General features: G+C 36.1%; 1 protein-coding gene across 1 annotated transcript in view; it reads right to left on the bottom strand.

Moving 5' to 3' along the window:
* Window positions 1-23,306, bottom strand: part of LOC150089386 (uncharacterized) — a 323,259-nt gene that overhangs the window by 123,021 nt on the left and 176,932 nt on the right. The window contains exon 7 of the mRNA XM_090368558.1: window positions 11,322-11,546. Within this exon, the coding sequence (XP_090224684.1) occupies window positions 11,322-11,546 (225 nt within the window). The remainder of the gene's footprint in view (window positions 1-11,321; window positions 11,547-23,306) is intronic.

Raw genomic sequence — 23,306 nt, 5'->3', positions numbered from 1 at the left:
TGTTGCAGTCAAACTTCTTTTCAGCTTAGAAACCAATAGAACATCATCTTTATGCCTGAAATCCTGAATAAAGACCACTTTTCAGGTTTGAGAACTTGCACTAAAGAAACCCATGCAATTTCTTTTCTTGCCATTTGCAACCCCATTGTAAAAAATACAAGTTTTTTGTACATTGGTAATATATCCTTTCTCCTTAAACCAAATGGCAGAGTAATTGCAGAAAATTTCACTCTTGTAAATGCAATAGTTCTGTCCTTATTGAAATGTGAAACTTCACCATCAGATAAGTAAGCAAATATGTGGAAAATATAAAATGTTTAAGGCCATTATTTAGGCCTTAAACATTTTAGTAGCAAGACACAAAACTGAAAATCCATGATTCTTGTTGCTTAACCTTGTGGTCCTTGAGGATGTCACAGACATTCTCTCAGATATGCCAGACAAGCTGTACTTGCTACCTGGGAGTCTAAAACGCTGATGGAACTGATATTCGGGTGACACTCAAGTCAAGTGGACCCAATTTCGGCAAACTCCGGACGGTCTGTGACAGCCAAATCCTCTGCTTGCACCTTCATGGTAGGACTGATGGTAGGACTGTTAGTAATCCTGGGTATAACCTCCATGCGCAAGTACATGGTGAGTGACCACCCAGGTGTGAACCAACGTAAGCAGGGGTCGAGGTGTGGCTCCCAAACCACATGGGGTAATGCCGCCCCTCTATGTTACCAGGCAGTACTACGTGGTAGATGACTCTCATCAACTGGTGCAATATCACCACTTTGCTTATTGGAGGCTTGAAGTGGTGGAACCCATGTTTAGTCTCTAGCGCTAAGTTCCAGTCAACCCTTCCCTATCTCTACCATCATGCAGTATGACTGATGTCTTTTGAGGTTATGATGAACATCGTGGTGAAATCCAATATTCCTTACATTTCGAGGGTACAGCTCTAAAACGGTGTTCGCAGACCGGCCGCTAGTTAGTACACTGGACCGAATCTATTGGTAACTCTCTAGGAGGCTTCTGGATCAGCTAGTGTATAATCTTGCTACCTCTACTCTGCCAGATAGTGACTGGAGGGAGTCCGAGTAGTGTGTGCGCGTAGGGGCATTGTCAAGGCCATGTTATGTCAAGGATCTGAGTATATTCTTACCATGTGTACGCGATATCAAAAATTTCATTTCTTCATACAGCATGTCCCACCCACTTTTTCTTACTATTGAATACACTATGAATTGTCAACCTAATAGAGCAAGCTTATCTGCGAAAAGATCTAAACCTCCCAAACACTTCCTAATTCATTTCACAAATATACGTGGTCTCAATTCTAATCTCAACGTTGTCCATTTCCACTTGCAGTCTGCCAAACCCCATGTACTTTTTCTGACATAATCTCATGTATCAGTTGATTCAACTACTGCTCATCTCAGATACCCAAATTATTCGCTGTATGATTCCTTTCGCCTCAAAGGTGGTACTTGTGCATATGTCCGTTCTGATCTTCCCTGTCAGAGACTTGGTAATTTGGAATCTCCTCTTTTTGATCTTCTCTGGCTTAAAATCTCTCTACCTCATTCTGTCAAATTCATCTGTTGTCTCTACCATTCTCCCAACTCCACTAATCACTTGGAGCTCTTTGACATCCTCTCTTTGCAACTTGACTCTCTCCAGTCCAACTTTCCTAACAGTGAGGTAATTTTCCTTGGTGATTATAATGTTCACAACTCCAGCTGGCTTCCGTTTTCTAGTCACACTGACTCAGCTGGTCGAGATGCTGAGGCGTTTGCAAATACTAATGACCTTGCACAGATTGTTCATTTACCTACAAGAATACCGGACAATCCTAATCATACAGCCAACACGCTTGATCTTTTTCTCAAAAATAAACCTTCTAAGCACACGGTCGAAGCGAGAGGTCCTTTAGGCACTTCAGATCACAACTTGGTGATTGTTTCTTCTCCAATGGAAACTTTATCTCATAGCTATTCCCAACCTCGTGTTGTTTGGCATTACAAGAATGAAAAATTGATTGAACTACGAGATTTCTTTTCTTCTTTTCCTTGGTCGGATTACTGTTTCAAAACTTCTGATGTCAACGTTTGCTCAGATCGTGTCAGTGAAATTATTCTTGCAGGAATGGAATCCTTTATCCCACACTCCTCTTTAAAATCCCGTTCTTTATCTCAACCTTGGTTTTTTAATAAATGCGCTAAGGCTGTTCAAGAGAAGAATGTTGCATATCGTAATTGGCTTGTTTCTAATTCTTCAGTTTCATTTTCTACCTACACCAAAGCTCGCAACAATTGTAAAGCAGTTTTTAATCAGTCGAAACTACAGTTTGAACAGGCTAAGAGTAGAAAACTTGCTTCTTGCCCTAATGGTAGCCGAATATTCTGGTCTCTTACCAAAGGTATTGGCCGCAACTTTTGCTCATCTTTGCTCCCACCTCTGTCCAAACCAGGCCAGGTGGTAATGTTACTTCAGCCAAGGATAAAGCTGACCTACTAGCATCCCATTTTTCTTCCAACTCATGTATTAATGATCTTGGTAAAACACCTCCGACCATTCCCAACACCCTCCATTCAATGCCTCCTGTGGTCATCCGTAAAAAGGATTTTGACGAATCTTGATGCTAAGAAAGCTCCAGGTCCCGATGGTATTTCTCCACTTGTTCTCAAACCTGTGCTCCTAAACTTACTCCTATTCTTTGCCACCTTTTTTCACTTTCTTATTCCAAAATTGTTTTTCCTTCTGCTTGGAAATTTGCTCATATCCAGCCAGTTCCTCAAAAGGGTGACAAATCCCTCCCATCCGATTATCATCCCATTGCAATTACTTCTACTCTTTCTAAAGTAATGGAGAAATCAATTAACCACCAACTCTTAAACTACCTAGAAATCTTCTGCCTGATCAATGTTCGCCAGTATGGATTCCATCACTGTCGATCCACTGGTGATATTCTGGCTTATGTTACCTATTTATGGACTAATTCAATGGAAAGGTTCAGTGAAACACAAGCAGTTGCTCTTGACATCTCAAAGGCTTTCAATCATGTTTGGCATAAAGGTCTTCTAAACAAGCTTCCATCTTATGGTTTGCCAACTATTTTTAGTAATTGGTTATCCAGTTTTCTCTCTGATCGCTCACTGAGGGTGATGGTAGGTGGCTCTCTGTCTTCAAACTTCTGCACTAATGCCGGTGTCCCCCAAGGTTCAGTTTTTCCCCCACTCTTTTCCTCTTGTGTATTAATAACCTTCTTCCATTGACTGGAAATCCTATCCATAGTTTTGCCGATGATAGCACATTGCATTCCACTTTCCATTTTCAGAAACCTTGCCCTGCTCAATCAGCTTCAACTTCTCGAAAATCTGCTACCAATTCCTTAAATGAAGATCTTCAGGTAATACTCCAGTGGGGCAAAGACAACTTAGTTGATTTCAATCCTTCTAAAACTCAGTCTTGTCTTATATCTTGCAAAAGTTGTACACGTTGACACTAATGATATTAACAGCAGGAGACCGGCAGAATTACTTAACAAGTACAGGTCACTGTTGAAAAAAAAGCCGAGAATTAGGGTTGAATTTGAAAGTGTCTGCAATTCTGCCCAGACACGATAGGAGTGAGTATATGATGGGAGCCTTGTCGATCAATTCGGCCCTGGAAAGATTGCGCAAGGCTCAAGGGGTAGAATTTTTTTCAACCTAGTCTGTACTTGCTAACAGGAGAGACTGCTTCTACAGGGATGGGACACACTTAAATAGAAAAGGTGCAAGAATATTTGCTGATGCTATCGAGGCAGTGTTAGGTGGGTTGGAAAACTGCTAGCATAGGGGGGATACAAGGACTAATAGATTAACATTGGCCACTGGCAGAGGTGAAAGTGATTCTTGCACTGTTTCTATTGCCGACTGGAAAACAAGTTGCAGGATATTTCAGAGACTGCTGGGAGTCATTTCAGTACAAGTAAACACATGGGTTGTGTTAGGGTAGCTAAGAATAGGAACATGTGCATGTATACTTGCGTGTACACGAATTCTAGGATTTTGGTGAATAAATTTGATAAATTTGAGGTATTGCTCACAACATCAAAGGCAGATATTGTTGGGATATCAGAGACGTGGTGTCACACAGATATAAGGAATGCAGAACTGGAATTTGGGGAGTTTACATTGTGAACAGAAAGGACAGACAGGATAGGAAGGGAGGAGGAGTTATGCTATTAGTTAAGAAACACATAAAATCCAAGGAAGTGAAGCCAGTCAATATTGCTGAACAGTGCACTGTCGAGTCAGTTTGGTGTGACATAAGCATTGGGAGATCAAAATTGAGAGTAGGAGTGTGCTATAGGCCTATTGACTCTGATGAATATAATAAGAAACTGAACAGAGAAATATTGTGGGCCAGTAAATCACAGAGTTTTATAATGGGGGATTTTAATTTCCCAGATATTGACTGGAATTTGTGGGTTGGTCACTCACACACTAGCAAGGCTCTTGTGGATTTATTGGATGACTGATTTCTACATCAGCATATTCGGGAGACAATTAGAGGGAGTAATACTCTTGATCTGATTATCAGCAGCGATTCTTCATGCATTAAGAATCTTCAGATAAAGGAACTACTAGGTGACAGTGATCACAGTGTGCTGAAGTGGGATTTACACAAAGAGGTAACTACCATCAGGGGTAAAGGGAAGGGTTATTGCTTTCATAAAGGCGACTACGATGGTCTGAGACAGTATTTAAATTCTATACAGTGGGACCAACTGATGATGTTACCAACAGCAAATTCAAAATGGGAAGCATTCAAAGAACTTATCTTGGAAGCTACTAGGCTTTACATACCAACTAAGAAATATTGTTCAAGGTTTAGGCCTAAGTGGATGTCAGATGAACTAATGAGACATATGGCAGAGAAGAAAAATGCATGGGATACATATAAATTAACATGTGACAAAAAAGCCTATGATAGATATAAGCTGATCTGTAACTAAGTTACAAAGGAGGTTAGGCAGGCGAAGGCAGATTACGAGAAATCTTTGCAAAGGATGCAAAGAAAAACAGCAAAGAGTTCTTTACTTATGTAAACTCTAGAAGGAAGGGAATAAATCAGATTGGTCCACTTGATATCAATGGTTCAACTGTTGATGATCCTGCTCAGGTAGCTAACAAACTAAATGAATATTTTGCATCGACATTCACACATGAGGAGTTATTCAGTGAGGGGAATGCCAGAGGTGTATTCAACTCTGGCAGTAAACTAGATAATCTTGTAATAACTGAGAGTAAAGTGGAGGAGAAATTGTTGAAGATAAACACAAGAAAGCCACCTGGGGTGGATGGGATCTATCCAGTTATATTAAAGGAGGCAGCAAAAGAAGTAAGCACTAAGGAAGAAGTAAGAAGAAAAGTAAGTGTTACTTTTCTTCCATAATTATGAGAGCTTCCTTGGACACAGGGGAGGTACCCATAGACTGGAGATGTGCAAATGTGACCCCAATTCACAAAGGAGGATCAAAGGCTGACACAAGTAATTATAGACATGTGAGTTTAACTTCTGTTCCAGGAAATTTAATGGAGGCACTGGTTAAAGAAGCATTGCAGGATCATCTAGACAAGACTTAAGTTATAGCTTGGACACAGCATGGTTTTGTTAAGGGAAAGTCTTACCTGACCAATTTGATTGGATACTATGATGCAGTCACAAAAGAACTGGATGCAGGTAATAACTTTGATATTATTTATTTGGATCTTAGAAAGGCTTTTGATACTGTTGCACATGGAAGACTGCTGCACAAGTTGGAGCAGTGTGGCATTGGAGGCAAATTGCTGCTATGGATAAAGGGATGGTTGAGGGGAGAAGACAGAGAGTGGTAATCAATGGACACTGCTCATCATGGACTAATGTTATTAGTGGAGTCTCTCAGGGTGCAGTGTTGGGTCCATTATTATTGTTTTCTGTATTTATAAATGATATTGATGATGGTATATCAAGCTTAATGTCCAAGTTGCAGACAATACAAAGGTTTGCAGGGTTGTTAAGGACACTACTGACGCTATGCTGCTGCAACAGGATCTGGAAAGGTTGAGCAGATGGGCTGAGAGGTGGCAAATGAAGTTTAACATTGACAAATGTAAAGTACTACATATGGGAAACAGCAACCCCAGAGCAACGTATCAACTCTGTGGTACTACACTGACAGTGGTAGAGAGAATGAAAAGGACCTGGGGATAATTGTGCAGGCAGATATGAAGTTCTCTGAGCAGTGAAGACGGGCTTCAAGAGTAGCTCATGGTGTCTTGTCAATGATATACAGGAATTTTTCTAGCAGGGATAAGGAGGTGATTATTCCCTTGTATAAGGCAATGGTCAGGCCACACCTTGAGTACTGTATACAGATCTGGAAGCCTCATTTCAAGAAGGATGTAGAGCTGCTGGAATGAGTACAGAGAAGGGCAACAAGATTAGTTGATTTCTAATCTCTCTCTTGTCACAAGCACATTACAAATATTGCTTCCTCTGCATCTAAAAAACTTGGTTTTCTCTCTCACTCTCAGCTTTACTTTTCTTCCAAACAGCTGTTCACTGTGTACAAATCTCAAATCCGCTCTACCATGGAATATTGTTCCCACATTTGGGGTGGTGCCCCCAAAACCTCTCTCAGGCTTCTTGATTCCATTCAGAAGAGGGCAATTAGGTTAATTAATGATTCGCCTCTAAAGAGTCTCTCCACTCTCTGTCTCACAGACAGATACTTCCATGGGCAGTGTTCTTCTGAATTGGTTTCTATAATTCCTGCTCCCTCTTTCAAAACAGTCCGAACACATGCAGCCACCAGCCAACTGGTGGCTGCATGTGTTCGGACTGTTTACTGTCCATTTACTTTTAGTTGGACAGTAAATTTTGTCCATTTACTGTTTAGTTGGACAGTAAATTTCCATTTACTGTCCAACTTCAAACTCACAGAACCAACTTTTCATCTTCCTCGTTAATTCATTCAACTGCCATTTTCTGAACAACCTTCCTTCATACGTGTATTTCCTGAAAATTACAGTCTACAGAAGTTCAAGTGCAATATCAACAAATATCTTTTATCTTCTCAACCTACAACCCAAGCACGGTACTAAGTACCAAGGTTCTAATACCTCTCGTTTTTGGGATTTACATAAAAAAAAAAAAAAAAAAATCAGCCCTTTCCAGTTGTGGGAAAAATGAGAGAATTAAAGGTGTCCCACATTAAGGTATTTGCCCCTAAAAACAGGTAAAATTTGAATTTCCAATTTTGAGTCTATCTTTAAAGGAAAATATCTCAGCCAGAAAACAAGTATAAGAGCAGATATTTAGTTAGGCTGAATTCATGCAGTTGGTAAGTGGCATGTCCAAAGAAGAAGGTACCAAATGTTTTTATTTCAAAGTTATGAATTTCAAAAGTCTTGCTTAAATCTGTCACGACAATTTTTGGTGCCAGTTTTAGACCGCACCGTAAAAAATGTGAAGGTTTTTGATCCTGGACACCAAAAGTTTTGCATTCTCTGCCAAAAGTTAACTAGGTATATCAAGTTTCAGAGCACTACTTCTCAATGTTGTGCAAAGTAACACTTAAAACTGAAAATATTTTGTGATTTGCTCTGTGTAACACAAGTGACCTCCACAAAAAAAAAGGTTCTGGTGCCTCAAATATACTATATTTTGAACTCAATTTTTGCACAGCTTCTTTGAAAACCTGTTTAAACATCTACACCAAGTTTCAACAAAATTGAAGATGGTCGAGCAGAGACCATCTTCTAAATTAGGTTATTTGACATGGAATCACCCTAAAGTTCTGAATTTTTGGTATAACATATTTCCATTGCTATATTTTTATAAGTGATATTGTGTACATAACTTTAAGAATGAAAAAAAATTGCGTGTACTCTGTACGCACGAAAGATGATTTGTGTAAACATCTTTGACGAGACCTACTAAATTTCGAATAGCTAGAACTGAAATCATGAATGATGTAATTTATACTCACGCCTGCTACTTACTCTACTGAATCAGCGTTTGGAAGAGGTTAGGCCAATAGCTTAATTACCCATTTGATTGTAGTAGCCATTTGTTGACTAGCATGATTGCAACAATACAAGTATTTGTATTGTTACAATCATACCTTCATGTTGGATCATGTTACTCTGTCATGCTTTGCTGAAAATTACACATGAAGCACTGTGTTAGTTGTCTGACAGCACCAGGGGTTTCTCCCCATCTCCACACACAAGAGATCTGCAAGAAATGACAGTATCCACACATAACAAGCTATCAAAACTATAACTTGGCTCAGGATCTCAACGGTACAAGCGCAAGATGGCAATGTTGCACATTCCATTTTGAAACGAGGAAACAGAGATATTGTCAGAGTTTAAATATGTCCAGATCTACGACGACAATGAAGAGCTCATACTAGATTGTAAATTGTATGAATCGGTCTTGAACATTTGCAAAGCGATTGAAATATGTAAGACGATGTGTCAAGACAATGACAACATTGACCTCGGCGAAGCATGCGATAAAGATCTGTATAGCCTTGTAACGTGACTGCAAGCAGAAGACCCCTTTCAAAATTTTACAATCATCCAAACAGAGAGATGAGTAAGGAGCTAAAGCTCGCCACGCTTAACTGACTCAGCACAATTGCAAAGAAACGAGAAAACTTGATGACAAGCAAAATATTCTACTAATACATGTAATTTGGAGTCTGTTATCTTTTAATTGCGAACTGATTCAAATATTCTTGACTGGACCAGCTGATTGCCGAAAAACATTTATGATTCACCTCTTGATGGAAATATACAACTGCTTCAGTACTACCTATGGGTACTCTAATGCCTACTTTACATGCGCTTCAACTCGTCAGACTAAAGTGCATGTAACGTAATGATCTTGGATGTGAACAGAGCTGGTTTATGCCAGTTCCCACTATATCCAAGATCACTGCCCCCTCAAGATATCCATTCCTCTGGTTATGAAAAGGTTTCTGCCATGGATGGCAATGGCCAATGCCACCTAAGTGGTATGCCCCGAATCATAAATGTTTTTCCGCCACCAAATGGTTTATGCCAGCTCCGAGCACATCCAATATCACCTCCCATGATCCTTTGCCCAACTCCTCTTCTGACTCAGTTTTTCTTTGTTATGAAATTGGAATTATGTCATTTCCGTGTCGCAAAAGCATGACAAATTGATTTTACTGCCATCCGAAATTTAGTAGGTGCTGCCAAAGATTTGCACATCAACAAAATTTAGTATGGAAAACATTTATTTAACACGATATACTATAAGATAGTAAACTAATCATAAGGAATTGTGGAAGATGTGGTTTCTTTTGCTTTTGTTAGCATTTTTTTACTTTATATTTAATTTCATTTTACTTTATTCTATCTTTGTTTATTATTAGTTATAATTTTTTTTAAGCCTTTGACACATCCCACAAACTACCTGACTGGTTTGTACAATCAGAAGGTCCAAGATCTTTGGGTTATAATGTCATTTACTACTTTTCTTTATTGGGGTAAAATGTTTATATCGATAGCTTATGAGCAATTAGGAGGATATCAATAATGATCAATATTATCTATTATTAACACACAAAATTTTCTGACATGTGACTAATTGATACAGTAAATTTCGGCACATTTTCACCCAATCACTCCCCCCACCTCCTGTCGCACATGCTCATTATGTAAGGGCGTGTGACCAAAATCACAACTAAATATAAATTTTGAACCACATAAATTAATATTAAACTGTTTTGTAGTTTAAAAAAATATACCTATGTAAATCTAAGCAGATGCCATTACAGAACTTTTAGTGCAAACCCCCTGGAACACTTTCATAAACCCCCAGGGGTTTGTAAACTACCAGTTAGGAACCGCTGCTTTGCATTTGACTTTTTTTTTTTTTATTACAAAAGGTCCCAACAATAGGATACAGCTTGCAATCACTTTGCAAGAGAATCTAAAAGCAATTTTAAAGAATATAAAAGCATCTACTTTTATTTCTAAAAAAAATATAAAAAAATCATCTTGTAAAAAACATGCTGTGCATTATTTTGTTTCTGTTTATTTTTTCTCCTCATTATTATTATTTTATTAATAGTATATTACTAGAAAAGTCAGCTACAAAATCGCTTCAATAATTTCATGGTGACAAGTTTACTGTTTACAAATTTTGATCAATGGCCAAAAGGAAACAAGAAAAAATAACATAAAATGATGCAGAAAAATTATCAAGAAGTAAATGGTCAACTGCTGATGCATTCTCCCTTTACTGAAAGGATCAAAAGATCTAGTAACCAGTAAGAGGGCACCCATCCACTGTTCACCTGAGAATGTGGAAATATATAACCGATTTTAAAGTATCCACCAAACCCACGACAAGTCAGATAAAATCATAAAATTGCTTATCCTTATAAGCTGGATAGTGCTTTTTGATGGCGAGTCATGTTCACAGGTAAGCTAAACTTAAAAACTAACTAAACAAGATTTTAAATACCCTCATGCCACCAGGAAGGCTTTTTGTGCATGTATTTGTACACTAGTAATCAAATAAAAGATATGGACATCTCACATTTATGGAATTACTGAGTAGCTTCATTTCCAAGGTATCAGAAATTAATAATTTGGTGAATGTAAGCTGTACATCTATTATTTGGGTGTTTTCGAAGGCAAATAAATGTTTGCAAATAATGGGGTAATAAGAGAACTCAGACATGCCTGGATGATTAGCCACAACCAAAGCAACATGTTCATCAAGCCTCTATTCCATGGTGCACCTAGCCAAATCACGACACAAAGAACCACAGCTATTTTTGTATCATTGTTTGAAATAAAGGTAAGAGTCTACTTATATTCAAGTTCTCCCCTTTATACATTCATGAGTTTTGACATTTCATGTACGGTTAGATTTTTATAAAAAATTGACAATCTCCAAGTTCTGAGGTCAGATTCTGGACATTACTCTATTTGATTAAAGCTATATCAAAAGTCTTTGATCCTCTTTTGGCATTATCCCTAACTCCAGAAAACTTTTTTATAGCAAGGGCATCAAATAACGGAGGAAGAACATCTTGTCCTTTTTTCATTTAGATATTTTAGTACAACAAAATCGACAGCAGATTGGGTCCAAAGCACATTTATGACTGGAAGGGTTAATAGAGAAAAAGAAGTTATGGCTATAAGAAGCTAAACTGACATGGAAATTTTTACAGATTACATGAGTAAAGTAAGAAATCACATAAATGCAATTAAAGATATACAACTAATGATAAAAAAAAAAACAACACTCACGATGGCAAAGAGGAAGTAGTTGGACTTGCAATGCTTGTAACATTCATAGTTGTTGGCTCAGGAAATAATATTGCAGATGTAGCTGCTAGAGAAGCAGGCATGATGTCTTTTGACAGTGAATCAGAACTTTGAGGAATAATCCCACTTTGTCCATTTGGTGTATATGGAGGTGGTGGACCTTCCTCTTCAAAAACTGTTCTTTGCGACTTGCCATCAAGGGATGTTCTGGGGAGACATTTATATATGAGATTATCAATAGAAGTTTAACTATGCAAAGTTGGTAAAAATTATGAAAAATAATCATTTTAACATATTACTAAAAACAGAATGGAATTCAATTTAAAATTATCTAATAGGTAAAGTATAAAAAAATCTGTCAAAATATCTATTGAATTTTGTAAATCAGATGTGAATAAATTTTATTAAAAAATTACAAACATTCATCTCGTACTTTATGGGACATGTCAAATACATCACCAAGACTATCAAGGCAGTCACTGCAGTTCCTGAATATGCAGCTACAAAATTTAAATTCACTCAAAAAAATTTAAATCCACTCAAGTATGCATCTGTAGTCTCATCAAATTATCATCATTATTAATCATCCATCTGAGAAACAAAATAAAAATAAAAAATATCTAATGACATTCCATTTATTCATCACTAATTATCTATGAACCAAGTTTCATTATAATCATAAAATTAATAATTTCCTTGATAATTCTCAAAACTAAAGAATGATATACATAGTGAATTTTCACAGGTACAGCTTCTAATGGTACCATTTTGTGAGATGTAATTTAATTTAATTCAGAAGCTATATAAATATCATTGTTAATAACAAATCTTAACTGCTGCTTTCATTATGTGATTATTTCATTAAAAATATTCCTAATCTTAACATAATTATGAAATCCAAGTTTAGTATTTGTAGTGGCAAATGATGCAAGTTTATACAGCATCAGCTAGGGGAAAAAAAAAAAAAAAAAAAAAAAAACTTACCTCATCTATCCATTCCCTCTAATAATTTGTCTAATTCTTCCTTAAATTTATTTAAACTACTCCTATTTATTCCAACAAATAAACAAATAATCACTCTGGCTGGAAGCAAATTCTTGCACATCTATGCTGCATTTATTCTTTTTCAATTTGTTCCCTCATGTGTTGTCTGAGAAAGTATAAGAATGCCAACAATATTTAGCTTACTCAATCCCTTCAAAGCTTTAAACACCTCAGTCATATATCTACTTGCAGGTGGATGGTTTCCAGACACTGAATTTGCAGTACTGAAGTCTTTCTTGGTAAGACTACCCCCTTTTTTGTTCCTCTCACTAATCTTGTTGATCTTCTATGCACCCACCTAAAACAAGGTTTCTAGACCTGTAAGCAGAAACTCAAGATGTGGCCTAACTATTGAATTATACAACAGGATGATCACTGCCTTTTCTCTACTGGCAAAATTGCTGTATACAGGATTGGATTGAACAGGTGAGATACTAAGAAATTTCTCGGTATCTTGTCTCCTCTTGGGCCCCAAAAGAACTAATTTAGATAAAATAAAATTAAAATAAATATAAATTATTCTAAATATTTCATTCATGCACATAAGTTGCGTATTTATTATTTTGTTGTTTATGACTTCAAATTTTCATGCTCTGCAAGGAAAGTTTTGTCAATAGAAATAGCATTACTTGTGACAGTCGATGTTTTAATGTGTATCTGCTCAAAGCTTGGCTATATCACTTGCAGTTATGCACAACTGAAATATAATGTAGTTATGTGATTGTGTTGTATTCATATTAACTTTTTTTTATGAACAAGTGGAGCTCAAAACAATGTAAACTAAATGTCCATTGTTTAGAGAATATAACTATCGAAGAATTATTTAACAAGCAATAATTGGCAAATACATTAATAATTAATAAACATGCCTTTAAAATATTTACTTGTAAAATTATTAAAAGATTGCATGTAGTTACATAAAGCGATTGGTCCTTCTATCCTGCATTTCAAATATTTATTAGTGTGTACTGTTGGAATATTTAATCAAAATAAAAGCATCAATATTGTGTCAGAATTGGCATATTTCAATCCAGATTCTATTATTACATTAATGAATGCTATTAAAATTAATCATGTATTAATAATAATATAAATATAGAATTAAATTTTAGTATCAAATTTTATTTTCCTTTAGATGACTGACCAATGCTAAGAAATTAAAAAAGATCAAGTAACAAAAAGTGTTAAATCAGGCCATGTAAAAATGGGAAATTAAAAGGAAAAAATTATTAGAAATGGTTGCTGAACAGCAAGGCAACATACATGTAATGAATTTTTATTAAAAAAATCTAAAATCATTATAGATGAATCTATTTCCTGTTGTAGTTTCTAACTAAAGAAAAAGGAAACCAATAAGACAGATATTCAAGTGCAAAATAATGAACCAGAAGAAAATTTTTTTAGGGTGTGTGTGGGTTATGGGGGTTTAATAGCACACAAGCTGCTGGAGCTATAATGTGCCTATTCATGGGAAAATTATAAAAAAAAACAAAATTCAGATTAACCACTTTGTTTTTTATTAGAGAGATCTTTTAGAATTTATGATAATTTCAATTTTTTTCAAAAAAGATAAAAATTCATTGATGTTTGCATCGTCACCTAATATGTTTTAATATCTTTGGTTCTTGAAGATTTCTTAGGGAAAGGGGATGGATGTTCTGTCCTGATGATAGTGAGGGCAGTCAATGAGAATGTGTTTGACCGTTAAATGTGCTGAACAGTGTGGACATTGAGGAGGATCCTCTCCTGAAAATAGATGAAGGCGAGTCCGGTATGTATGCCCGATCCGTGCTCATGCAACCACCACCACTTCTTCTTTTTGCTCTGTTTTGGTGCTAGAGTGCCAAAGCTGTGAATCCTGTGTAAACTGGATTCACAGCTTTGTAATCCTGTGTTATTATTGGTTTGGGTGTGCCATAGCTCTTTCCACTGTGCAAGACATGCTGTTTGTATGATATGATTATAATCAGAGATTGGAACAGGAGCGAAGGTTAAATCGTAAGTTGACGGATTTTTGGCAGTTTTGTCCACAAGTTCATTCCCCTTTATTCCCAAATGTGTTGGTATCCAGCAAAAGGTCACTGATTTATGACGATCAATTTTTAATAAGAGGCTTCTGATTTAGTTTAACATAGGATGAACCTTTTAAGAAAAGTTTTGTATTGCTGTAATTGAGCTCAGAGAGTCAGTGTATACTATGTATTTTAAAGATGGGTAGAGATTCAGGTTTTCTAAAGCTAATTTTATTACATGAAATTCTGCAGAGAAGCTGCTATACTCAGGTGGAAGGACAGCAGAAATGACTGTAGAGGGAAATACTGCTGCTGCTGCTGCTGTTGCTCCAATGGCTGAAAGTGATTTGGAGCCATCATTATATATTGGAAAAAAATTAGCATATTTCCGAATATGCCTTGCATGGAGTTGTTTCACGTTGAGTGTCGGTAGGTGATTCTTTCCCCACTTGTGAAGATAAGTATCACAAGTTAATTGAGGAGGAGGTGTCCAAGGTGGATGAGAGCATTTCATTACTTGATTTGTAGCCTGTTGACAATAGGAACATTCCAACTCTGTGTTAATTTAATAAGGTGTAAGCCTGCTGGTCTTATTTTACTGGGTTTGATTCTATAGAGATTTTGCAGTGGAGGATTAAAGAGGTATGGCTCAATAGGATGCGGATAGCAACTTTGTATTTTAGCTGTGTACTTAAGTAATAATGTTTTTCTACAGAGGTAAAGAGGGGGCTCAGGGGCTTCAATATATAAACTATGGGTAGGAGATGTCCTGAAAGCACAAAGTGCAATCCGCAATGCACTATGCTATATAGGATCCAGCCAGCATAGTGTACTCTTTCGAGCAGAATCATACAGTGGAGCACCATAATCCAATTGGGATCTGATCAATGCTCTATATAAGAGCAGCAAAGATGCACGGTCTGCTCCCCAAGACAGAGCAGATAAAACTCTTTGTATGTTCAGCTTTTTGAGGCAGGAAGTATGCACAGATTTAATGTGCTTAAAGAAATTTAATTTCCAGTCCCAAGAATCTGATATTGTTAGTCACCTGTATCGTAGAGTTTGACATCTGAAGTTCAGGATCCTATGCATTTTTCATTGATTACAAAAGTGGATTGCAACAGTTTTCTGCTGTGATAGACGATAGCCATTGAGTCCTGCCCACTTTTGTATTTTATTCAGGGATATCTGCAATTGCTGTTCAATGGATCTCATATTCTGAGAATGGCAAGAAATGGAGAGATCATCTGTGTAAAGATAGTTCTCAACAGTATTTGGAAGTTCTTTTGTGATGGAATCAATTCTAAGAGCAAAAAGGGTTGCACTCAGTACAGACCCTTGTGGCACTCCTTCTTCCCATAAAATTGTCATAGAAAGTGAATTGTGGTATCGAACTTGGAACGAACAATTCTGGAGTAAGTTCCTGATGAATATAGGCAGGTTCCTCATAGACTAATAGCATGGAGGTCACTGAGAATGCCATGATGCCAGGTAGTGTCAAATGCCTTCTCTATGTCTATGGAAACCATAATAAGATGTTCGTTTTTCACAAAGGCATTGCGAATTGCAGAGGCGGTCTTGATCATGAGATCTAAGAAAGACCTGTTCTTATGAAAACCATGCTGATTATTACTCATTGGGTGGTGCCTCCGTAGCCAGGTGGGCAGGAGCAGCAGTGCATAGCACACGCTTCTTGATTAGACTGGGGTTCGAGCCCGTGACCACCAAATACGGAGGATGCAGAAAGGTTAGGGAATGACCACTGCCATATCCCCGGAGCAATATGGCCTTAGTTGCTGATGCTCCTAAAAACCAAATAACAAACAACTCATTGGGTGTTGTGTTTCGGTGATCCAAACAAGTCGATTATGATGATTGAAGAATCCGGTGAGGTCGGGATTTGTATGCACAGTGATTTCTTGCTTGCATCGACCAAGTGAAAAGAACTTAATTAGTAAGTGAGAGAGTAAACACGGTAACACATAAAAAACTGACACAAGGCACAGATATTTAGGAGATAACATATATTAAATTCAGAAAATACAGAACATACATAGAAGCTTTCAGCTACTGTATGTAGCCTTTTCCACTAATTGAGCACTGGCAAGCGGTTTTTTTTATGTGCTGTAGGCTGACCTTCGAGTACGTAAGTATGCACGGGTAGTAAGTAAGGTCACGGGTAGTTGCGAATGGTGATGCAGGCGAGGAAGAGAGCGAGCTCGGGGGGAAGCAGGAAGGGCGGCAGTTGAGATGGGTGACTGCCGAGCTCATGGACTATGAGAGGTTCAAAGATTGGATGTATGTGGGTGCCACAGTCTCTGTTGATCGTATTTCCAGTGACACTGATGTGTGCTGATTCCAGCCAACAGCGGATTCTGAAATTGTGTGAGAAGCCTATGATTTTTGCAACCTTGGGTGTGATATCATGGCTCTCCTGCCAATAGTGAACAGCTAGTGCTGAATGGGTAAAGTCAGCTTTAGTGATGGGGGTCTGGTGGTCCCTCAGCTGGTCTTCCAAGTGACAGATGGCCTCCCTGATTAGCTTGTGTCGCAGTCCTGGCACAGTATGCAGTAAATGATCCTGCTCCGCTTCAGACGGGGGGGGATATGAATTGGAGTTTCGTTCTGGGTGCACTGTTCAAACACTTGGAACGAAACTCCAATCCCCATACTTTATCCCCTCCCCCTCTGAAAACACCGATCCCCCCCCTGAAGCAGAGCAAGATCATTTATTGCATACCGTGCAATAAATGAAATCTTCGTGCAATAAATGAAAAATTGGTTTTAAGCCTCTTGGGTTGCGATGTGTCACATTCAATATACAAACTATGGTCGAGAGCTTGTTGGCTCGAGGTGGAGACACGTTTTGTTCCATATTTTCTCCTTTTGGTCATTGGCAGATTAACTATTCTTCCAAGGTTTCCAGCCCCATCACGGGGAGGCAGGAGAAGTGCCCAGTGTGACCAAGTGTAAAGTAGTAAATGTTAGTAATAAAAATATGAAAAATAAAGAAAGGTGGCTTTTCTTTCTTGCTCTGTACAGGAACTTTTGTAACAGGAGCTGTTATTAAATAAATAAATTTCTTAAAGATAGGAACTTAAAAGAACTATAAATCACTTTTAGACAATCACAGTTTAAGCACAGAGAAAATTCTCAATCACAATTGCTTGGCATCTGGGGCCATTTTTTTTTATTTTTTTTTTAGGGTAATAGAATATAATGAATATGATGAAAATATATAAAATAATAATATAAGAAAGGATTAGGATTCAGAGGAAAGCCAGAAAACATATGATGAAAAACAATAAAATGATAAAATCGTTGAAAAAGATAATTTGGAGAAATCTGAAGAACACCAGATTTTAGAAAAGAACAATGAAAGTGAAATTAATTGTGAAACCAATGACACTTATTATGCAGTGTTAAATAAATTTATTGCACCAAATTCTAATTCATGACAAACTGAAAATTTGATATTTTTATCACATCACCCAGTAAAACCAAACCAAAGAGATTTTTAAAATAAAAAAATTACTTCTAATGAAATTAAACTGTATTTCCAACATATGCCCAGTAATGAAAAAATATCAAGACAATGAATTTTGTGACTGGTTTGATAACTTTAAAGTAATTTATGATAGAGTAAAGGATAACAAATTCTAATGGATATAATATAGAAGATTTCATTAATAAAGATTTAGAATACCTAACACAAGATGAAGTAAGGAAAAATAGATTTATACAGTGGATTCCGGTTATTTGGGCCACCGGTTAATCGGGGCAGCCGATTTTAGACAATCACAGTTTAAGCACAGAGAAAATGCTCGATCACAATTGCTTGGCATCTGGGGCCAAGCAATTGTGCTTGGCCCCAGTTTATTTTGGGCAAATCTTAAAAAACAGAACCCAATGGAGAAAATAGCTAGGGTTTACTTTGCTTAATTGGGAAAACATGTCATTTAATCGGTGCAGGAGACCACAGCACTGGAGATTACCCTACGATTGTCTCCGACCGAACCACCTGGTATGGTTGGATTTCTGGAGGTCACAACCATGAAACAATAAAAACAATTAGCAGTCACCTGTTTATTGGGCTTTTCTGTTAGTGCAATCCATCATAAATGGATAGTAAACTCAATCTTATTGAATTTGCGATAATACAGACAGCTGGAATTCTGTGGGTTATTATGGTGAAATGTGTTTAAACTTCCATGGAATCTTCAATCATAAAAAAATTAATTTTCATAATCTTCTCTTCATTCCCATTTTTAAAGATTCGTAACTTGTTACTCCATTCTCACTTGTGCATATCGTATTACTTGCAATTTGTGTGTGCCGTGTTCTTTGTTATTGATTGCTAATCTTTTTACTGCTTTAAATTTTAACCCTCACCCACAAATGTCAAATAATTAGTATGTACATATTACAGTATGTATTAATTATTCCGATTATCATGTATATTCTTCTGATTTTCACATATTGTTTAATTTTTTAATTGGTAAGGTAATAAAGGGTAAATTTGGGCTTAATATATCTTTACTTTGATAGCCTGTGGATAATATTCCTCCTATTTTTGCTAATTTGGATCGCTTTTTAATAGAATTAAAATTCAATTCACAAATGTGATCACAATGACCTGCGCTTACTACACATCGTGTGAACGGTACTTTACTATGGTGAGTCCATTGTAGTAGTAGTAGTAGTGGCATGTGATGCAAGAAAGCAAGTGTATGAGCTTATGCAGCATCAGCCAAATAAAAAAAAAAATTACACCATTCCCTCCAAACGCCCGTCCAGTTCCTCCTTAAATTTATTTAACCTGTCAACTTCCACGACAGATGGAAGTTTGTTCCAGCAATTAACCACCCACTGGCTAAAGGCAAATTTCCGCACATCTACATTTGTTCTACATCTGTCTTTTCTTAATTTGAATTTATGCCCCCTTAGGTTCTTAATCTGAACAAGTGGAAGGATCCCATCAGAATTCAGCATGCTCAACCCATTCAAGGCCTTATATTGTAACATGATTTGATTGTACAGGGAACCAATTGTAAAGCAGAGGTCCAAAATGTACTAGCCCCAATGTGTCCCAAATAACCGGAATCGAGTGTACTATTAAGAGTGATAGAAAAAAATTAACTTTATTGCGAAATAAGGAATATGATAAAGGATTACAAATTCTAATGGACATATAATATAGAAGATTTCATTAATAAAGATTTAGAAGACCTAACACAAGATGAAGTAAGGAAAAATAGATTAATACTATTTAAGAGACAAGATATTAATGTAAACGACAGTACTCAATTATAATCATATACAGTGGATTTCGGTTATTTGGGCCACCGGTTAATCGGGGCAGCCGTTTATTTGGGGCAAATCTTAAAAAACAGAAACCAATCGAGAAAATAGCCAGGGTTTACTTTTCTTAATTGGGACAGCATGCTGTTTAATCGGGACAGGAGGCCGCAGAACTGTAGATCACCCTACAATTGTCTCCGACGGTACCACGTGGTTCGGTCGAAATTCTGAAGGTAACAACCATAAAAACCATGGAAACAATTAGCAGTCACCTGTTTATTGAGCTTTTCTGTTAGTGAAATCTATCATAAACGGACAGTAAACTCGATCTTACTGAATTTGTGATAATACCGACAGCTGGAATTCTGTGGGTTATTATGGTGAAATGTGTTTACACTTCCATGAAATCTTCAATCAAATAAAAAAATTAATTTTCAGATCTTTTCATTCGTATTTTTAAAGTTTGTAACTCGTTACTCGGTTCTCACTTGCGTGTACTGTGTTACTTGAAATTTGTGTGTGCTGTGTTCTTTGTTATTGATTGCTTATCTTTTTACTGTTTTAAATTTTAACACCCACCCACAAATGTCAGTGAACAGAAATGTCAACTAGTTCCTATGTACATATTACAGTACGTATTAATTAGGCACAATATGGTCATAGCAGCCCTTGCGCCAATAAATCCCACTCCAACAACAACAACAACGTATTAATTATTCCGATTATCAAGTATATTCTTCTGATTTTCACGTATCTTTTAATTGGTAAGGTAATAAAGGGTAGATTTGTGCTTAATATATCTTTGCTTTTTAGCCCGTGGATAATATTCCTCCTGTTTTCGCTAATTAGAATCGCTGTTTAATAGAATTAAAATTCAATTCACAAACGTGATCACCATGACCGGCGCTTACTGCACTTCGTATAGTGAACAGTATTTTACTATGTTGAGTTCGTCATAACGTGACTGTACAGTGAACCAATTGTAAAAAAAAAAAAAATGGGGGGGGGGGGGTACATTGTATTTTAAACTATTTATGTGAAACTTCGGATAATTGGGGCAGCCGCTTAATCGGGCCAAAATGCATTAGTCCCGATGTGTTCCAAATAACCAGAATGGACTGTATTATTATTATTATTATTTGCCATATGGTGCAAGGAAGCCCGAGGCTTATGCTGCAGGAGCCAAAAAAAAAAAAAAAAAAAAAAATTTCTGAATTACCCTGAGAGAGAGTCAGAAATAGAAGGGCATCACCAAGAAAGAGACAGAGAAGGAAAAGTACAAGAAAGACTACTAACTATTTTAAATATAGAAAAATCATCAGGTGCAGCTTTAAAAAATTATTTTTAAAATGTCTTAAATGCCTTCAAACTCACATAAAGACAATGTCATAAAATGCAAAATACACATGGTGTTATGCACATATTTTAAATGTTGCTATATGTAATAGTAAACAATCATGTGTAAAAATAAAATCATATTTTGGGCTAATTAATAGAATGGCATGCTTTTTTTCTGAATCCAACAAAAGATTTTGTATTTGGGAAAACTACAGAAAAAAAAAGGTAATAAAATAAAAAGATTGTGAGACAAGATGGTGGAACAAAAGTAAAGTAATGCAATTTGTATTTTATTTAGCAGTTTCCAAAATAAAAAAAATGTGAGATTTATCCCACAGGTCTGGAAGTATTACAAGAAATATCAACTAGTAACGAGTTTGATGAAAAGACGTGCTCAGAAGCATCTTCATTTTTAAAAATATTTTGTAAATACGAAACTGTTTTGCTTTCCTTTCCTTTATTATAATTATTTACAGATGTAAAGCAAAGATTCATGCTTACCATACTGTAATGATCTTGAAAAATCAAATAGAAAATATGTTCAACTGATGAATTTATTAAATATCTAAGAGATCTTGAATCACTTAATGAAACTGAACCATACTACCCTACTGTTAGACACAGAAGAGTAAAAAGAATACCTGAGTAAGTTACTCAAGACTTACTTATACTAGATCCTTAAGTATGAGGTAGAAAATTATAAAACTTTAATTAGTAATACAGCAACAGGTACCAAATTAAGATATGAAACAAATAAAAAAATTTAGGAGGATTTTTTCTTCCTCACTCCAAGAAATCTACATAGTATAAATGAATTAATAAACAGCAATAATAATGAAGCATTGATTTCTAAATCACAAAATATTAATGTTGATCATATAAAACTGCCGAATGAATTATTCACTTTAGTGAAATTATCAAAATTTAGAAATAAAAAACAAAATGAATTGTGTTTTAAGGCCTACAGAGTTAATTCATTCAGAGCTCATTGTATATTTAATGTTATTATACGACACAATATACATGTTTCCACGTACTCTAATTTATATAAAATGTAAAATTATATATATCAACACGGTCATCCACATAAATAGCATGCGAACATGTATTTTCAATATTAAAAATAACAATCGCATTTATGTGCCAACACAGAGGAAAAAATTTTACAGGCTCTAATGATAATGAATACAGAGCAAGATGTACTACATTCAATAGAGCTAAATAAAATTATTGAGTCTTGCTTCTCATAATGCAGAATATAAAAAAATTATTGATGCCATAATTCTCTTTAATCAGAAAAGTACCTATTTTGTTTTTGAACTTGGTTTATTTAATAAAAAAAGAGAATTATTTATTTTTTATACACTTAGAATTCGTTTCTTTTTTTACTTTCATACCAATCATATTTGTTAATATGAGTTACTTATACTAGATCCTTAAGTATGAGGTAGAAAATTATAAAACTTTAATTAGTAATACAGCAACAGGCACCAAGTTAAGATATGAAACAAAATAAAAAAAATTAGGGGGATTTTATAATAATAGGAATACAAGTAATTGTTCTATTTAATTTTTTAACCATACGAACCTACTTTGTATCATATTTTCAAGTATATGTGGGGCCCTAAGGTTCTAATTTATTGGTGGGCCTTTTATCTTCAGTCCGATCCTTTTTGTATATATTTGACAAAACCATATGAGCTGTCCTAACAGCTTGTCTATACTGCTGGGAGAACTTCATGACTGACTGCAGAAGTACCCCTCTCCCATGTTTTTTTCTGTTCTCCCCTACCCTCAGTGACATAGCACATAGTTGGTATGTTCTTCTGGAATGCAGTTCCTTGCATCAATGTTAAAATTCAATTCCACTTCTCATCCCATATGCCTAATTTTTCAGATCTTGTTACAGTAACATTTTCTAAATACCATCATCAACTACCCTGCCAACTTAGCTGAAAACTTAGAGAATAAGCTTGACATGCCTTCATTGATAGTGTTAATAAATATTGAAATATTTATTAACATGTTGTTAATAAATATTGAAATATTTATTAACATGTTGTTAATAAATATTGAAATATTTATTAACAACAAGGGGCCTAGCACTGATCTCTGAAAGGGATTATCAAAAGAAGCGTGAGGGTGCATAAGCACACACATATAGTGGACTGCTAAATACGTTTGACAGTTGTAACCTCCTCTGACCTAGTATTCATACCACAGTATAAAAAGAACATATAAGCAACAAATTCTTTGCTACTTTTCCTTTGTA

This window comes from Mastigoproctus giganteus, chromosome 2 (genome assembly GCF_048544385.1).
Source record: "Mastigoproctus giganteus isolate SK-2022 chromosome 2, ASM4854438v1, whole genome shotgun sequence".
In the NCBI taxonomy this organism is placed as follows: domain Eukaryota; kingdom Metazoa; phylum Arthropoda; class Arachnida; order Uropygi; family Thelyphonidae; genus Mastigoproctus; species Mastigoproctus giganteus.
Note: the sequence above shows the minus strand (reverse complement) of the source record. Positions and strands in the feature narration are given on the sequence as shown.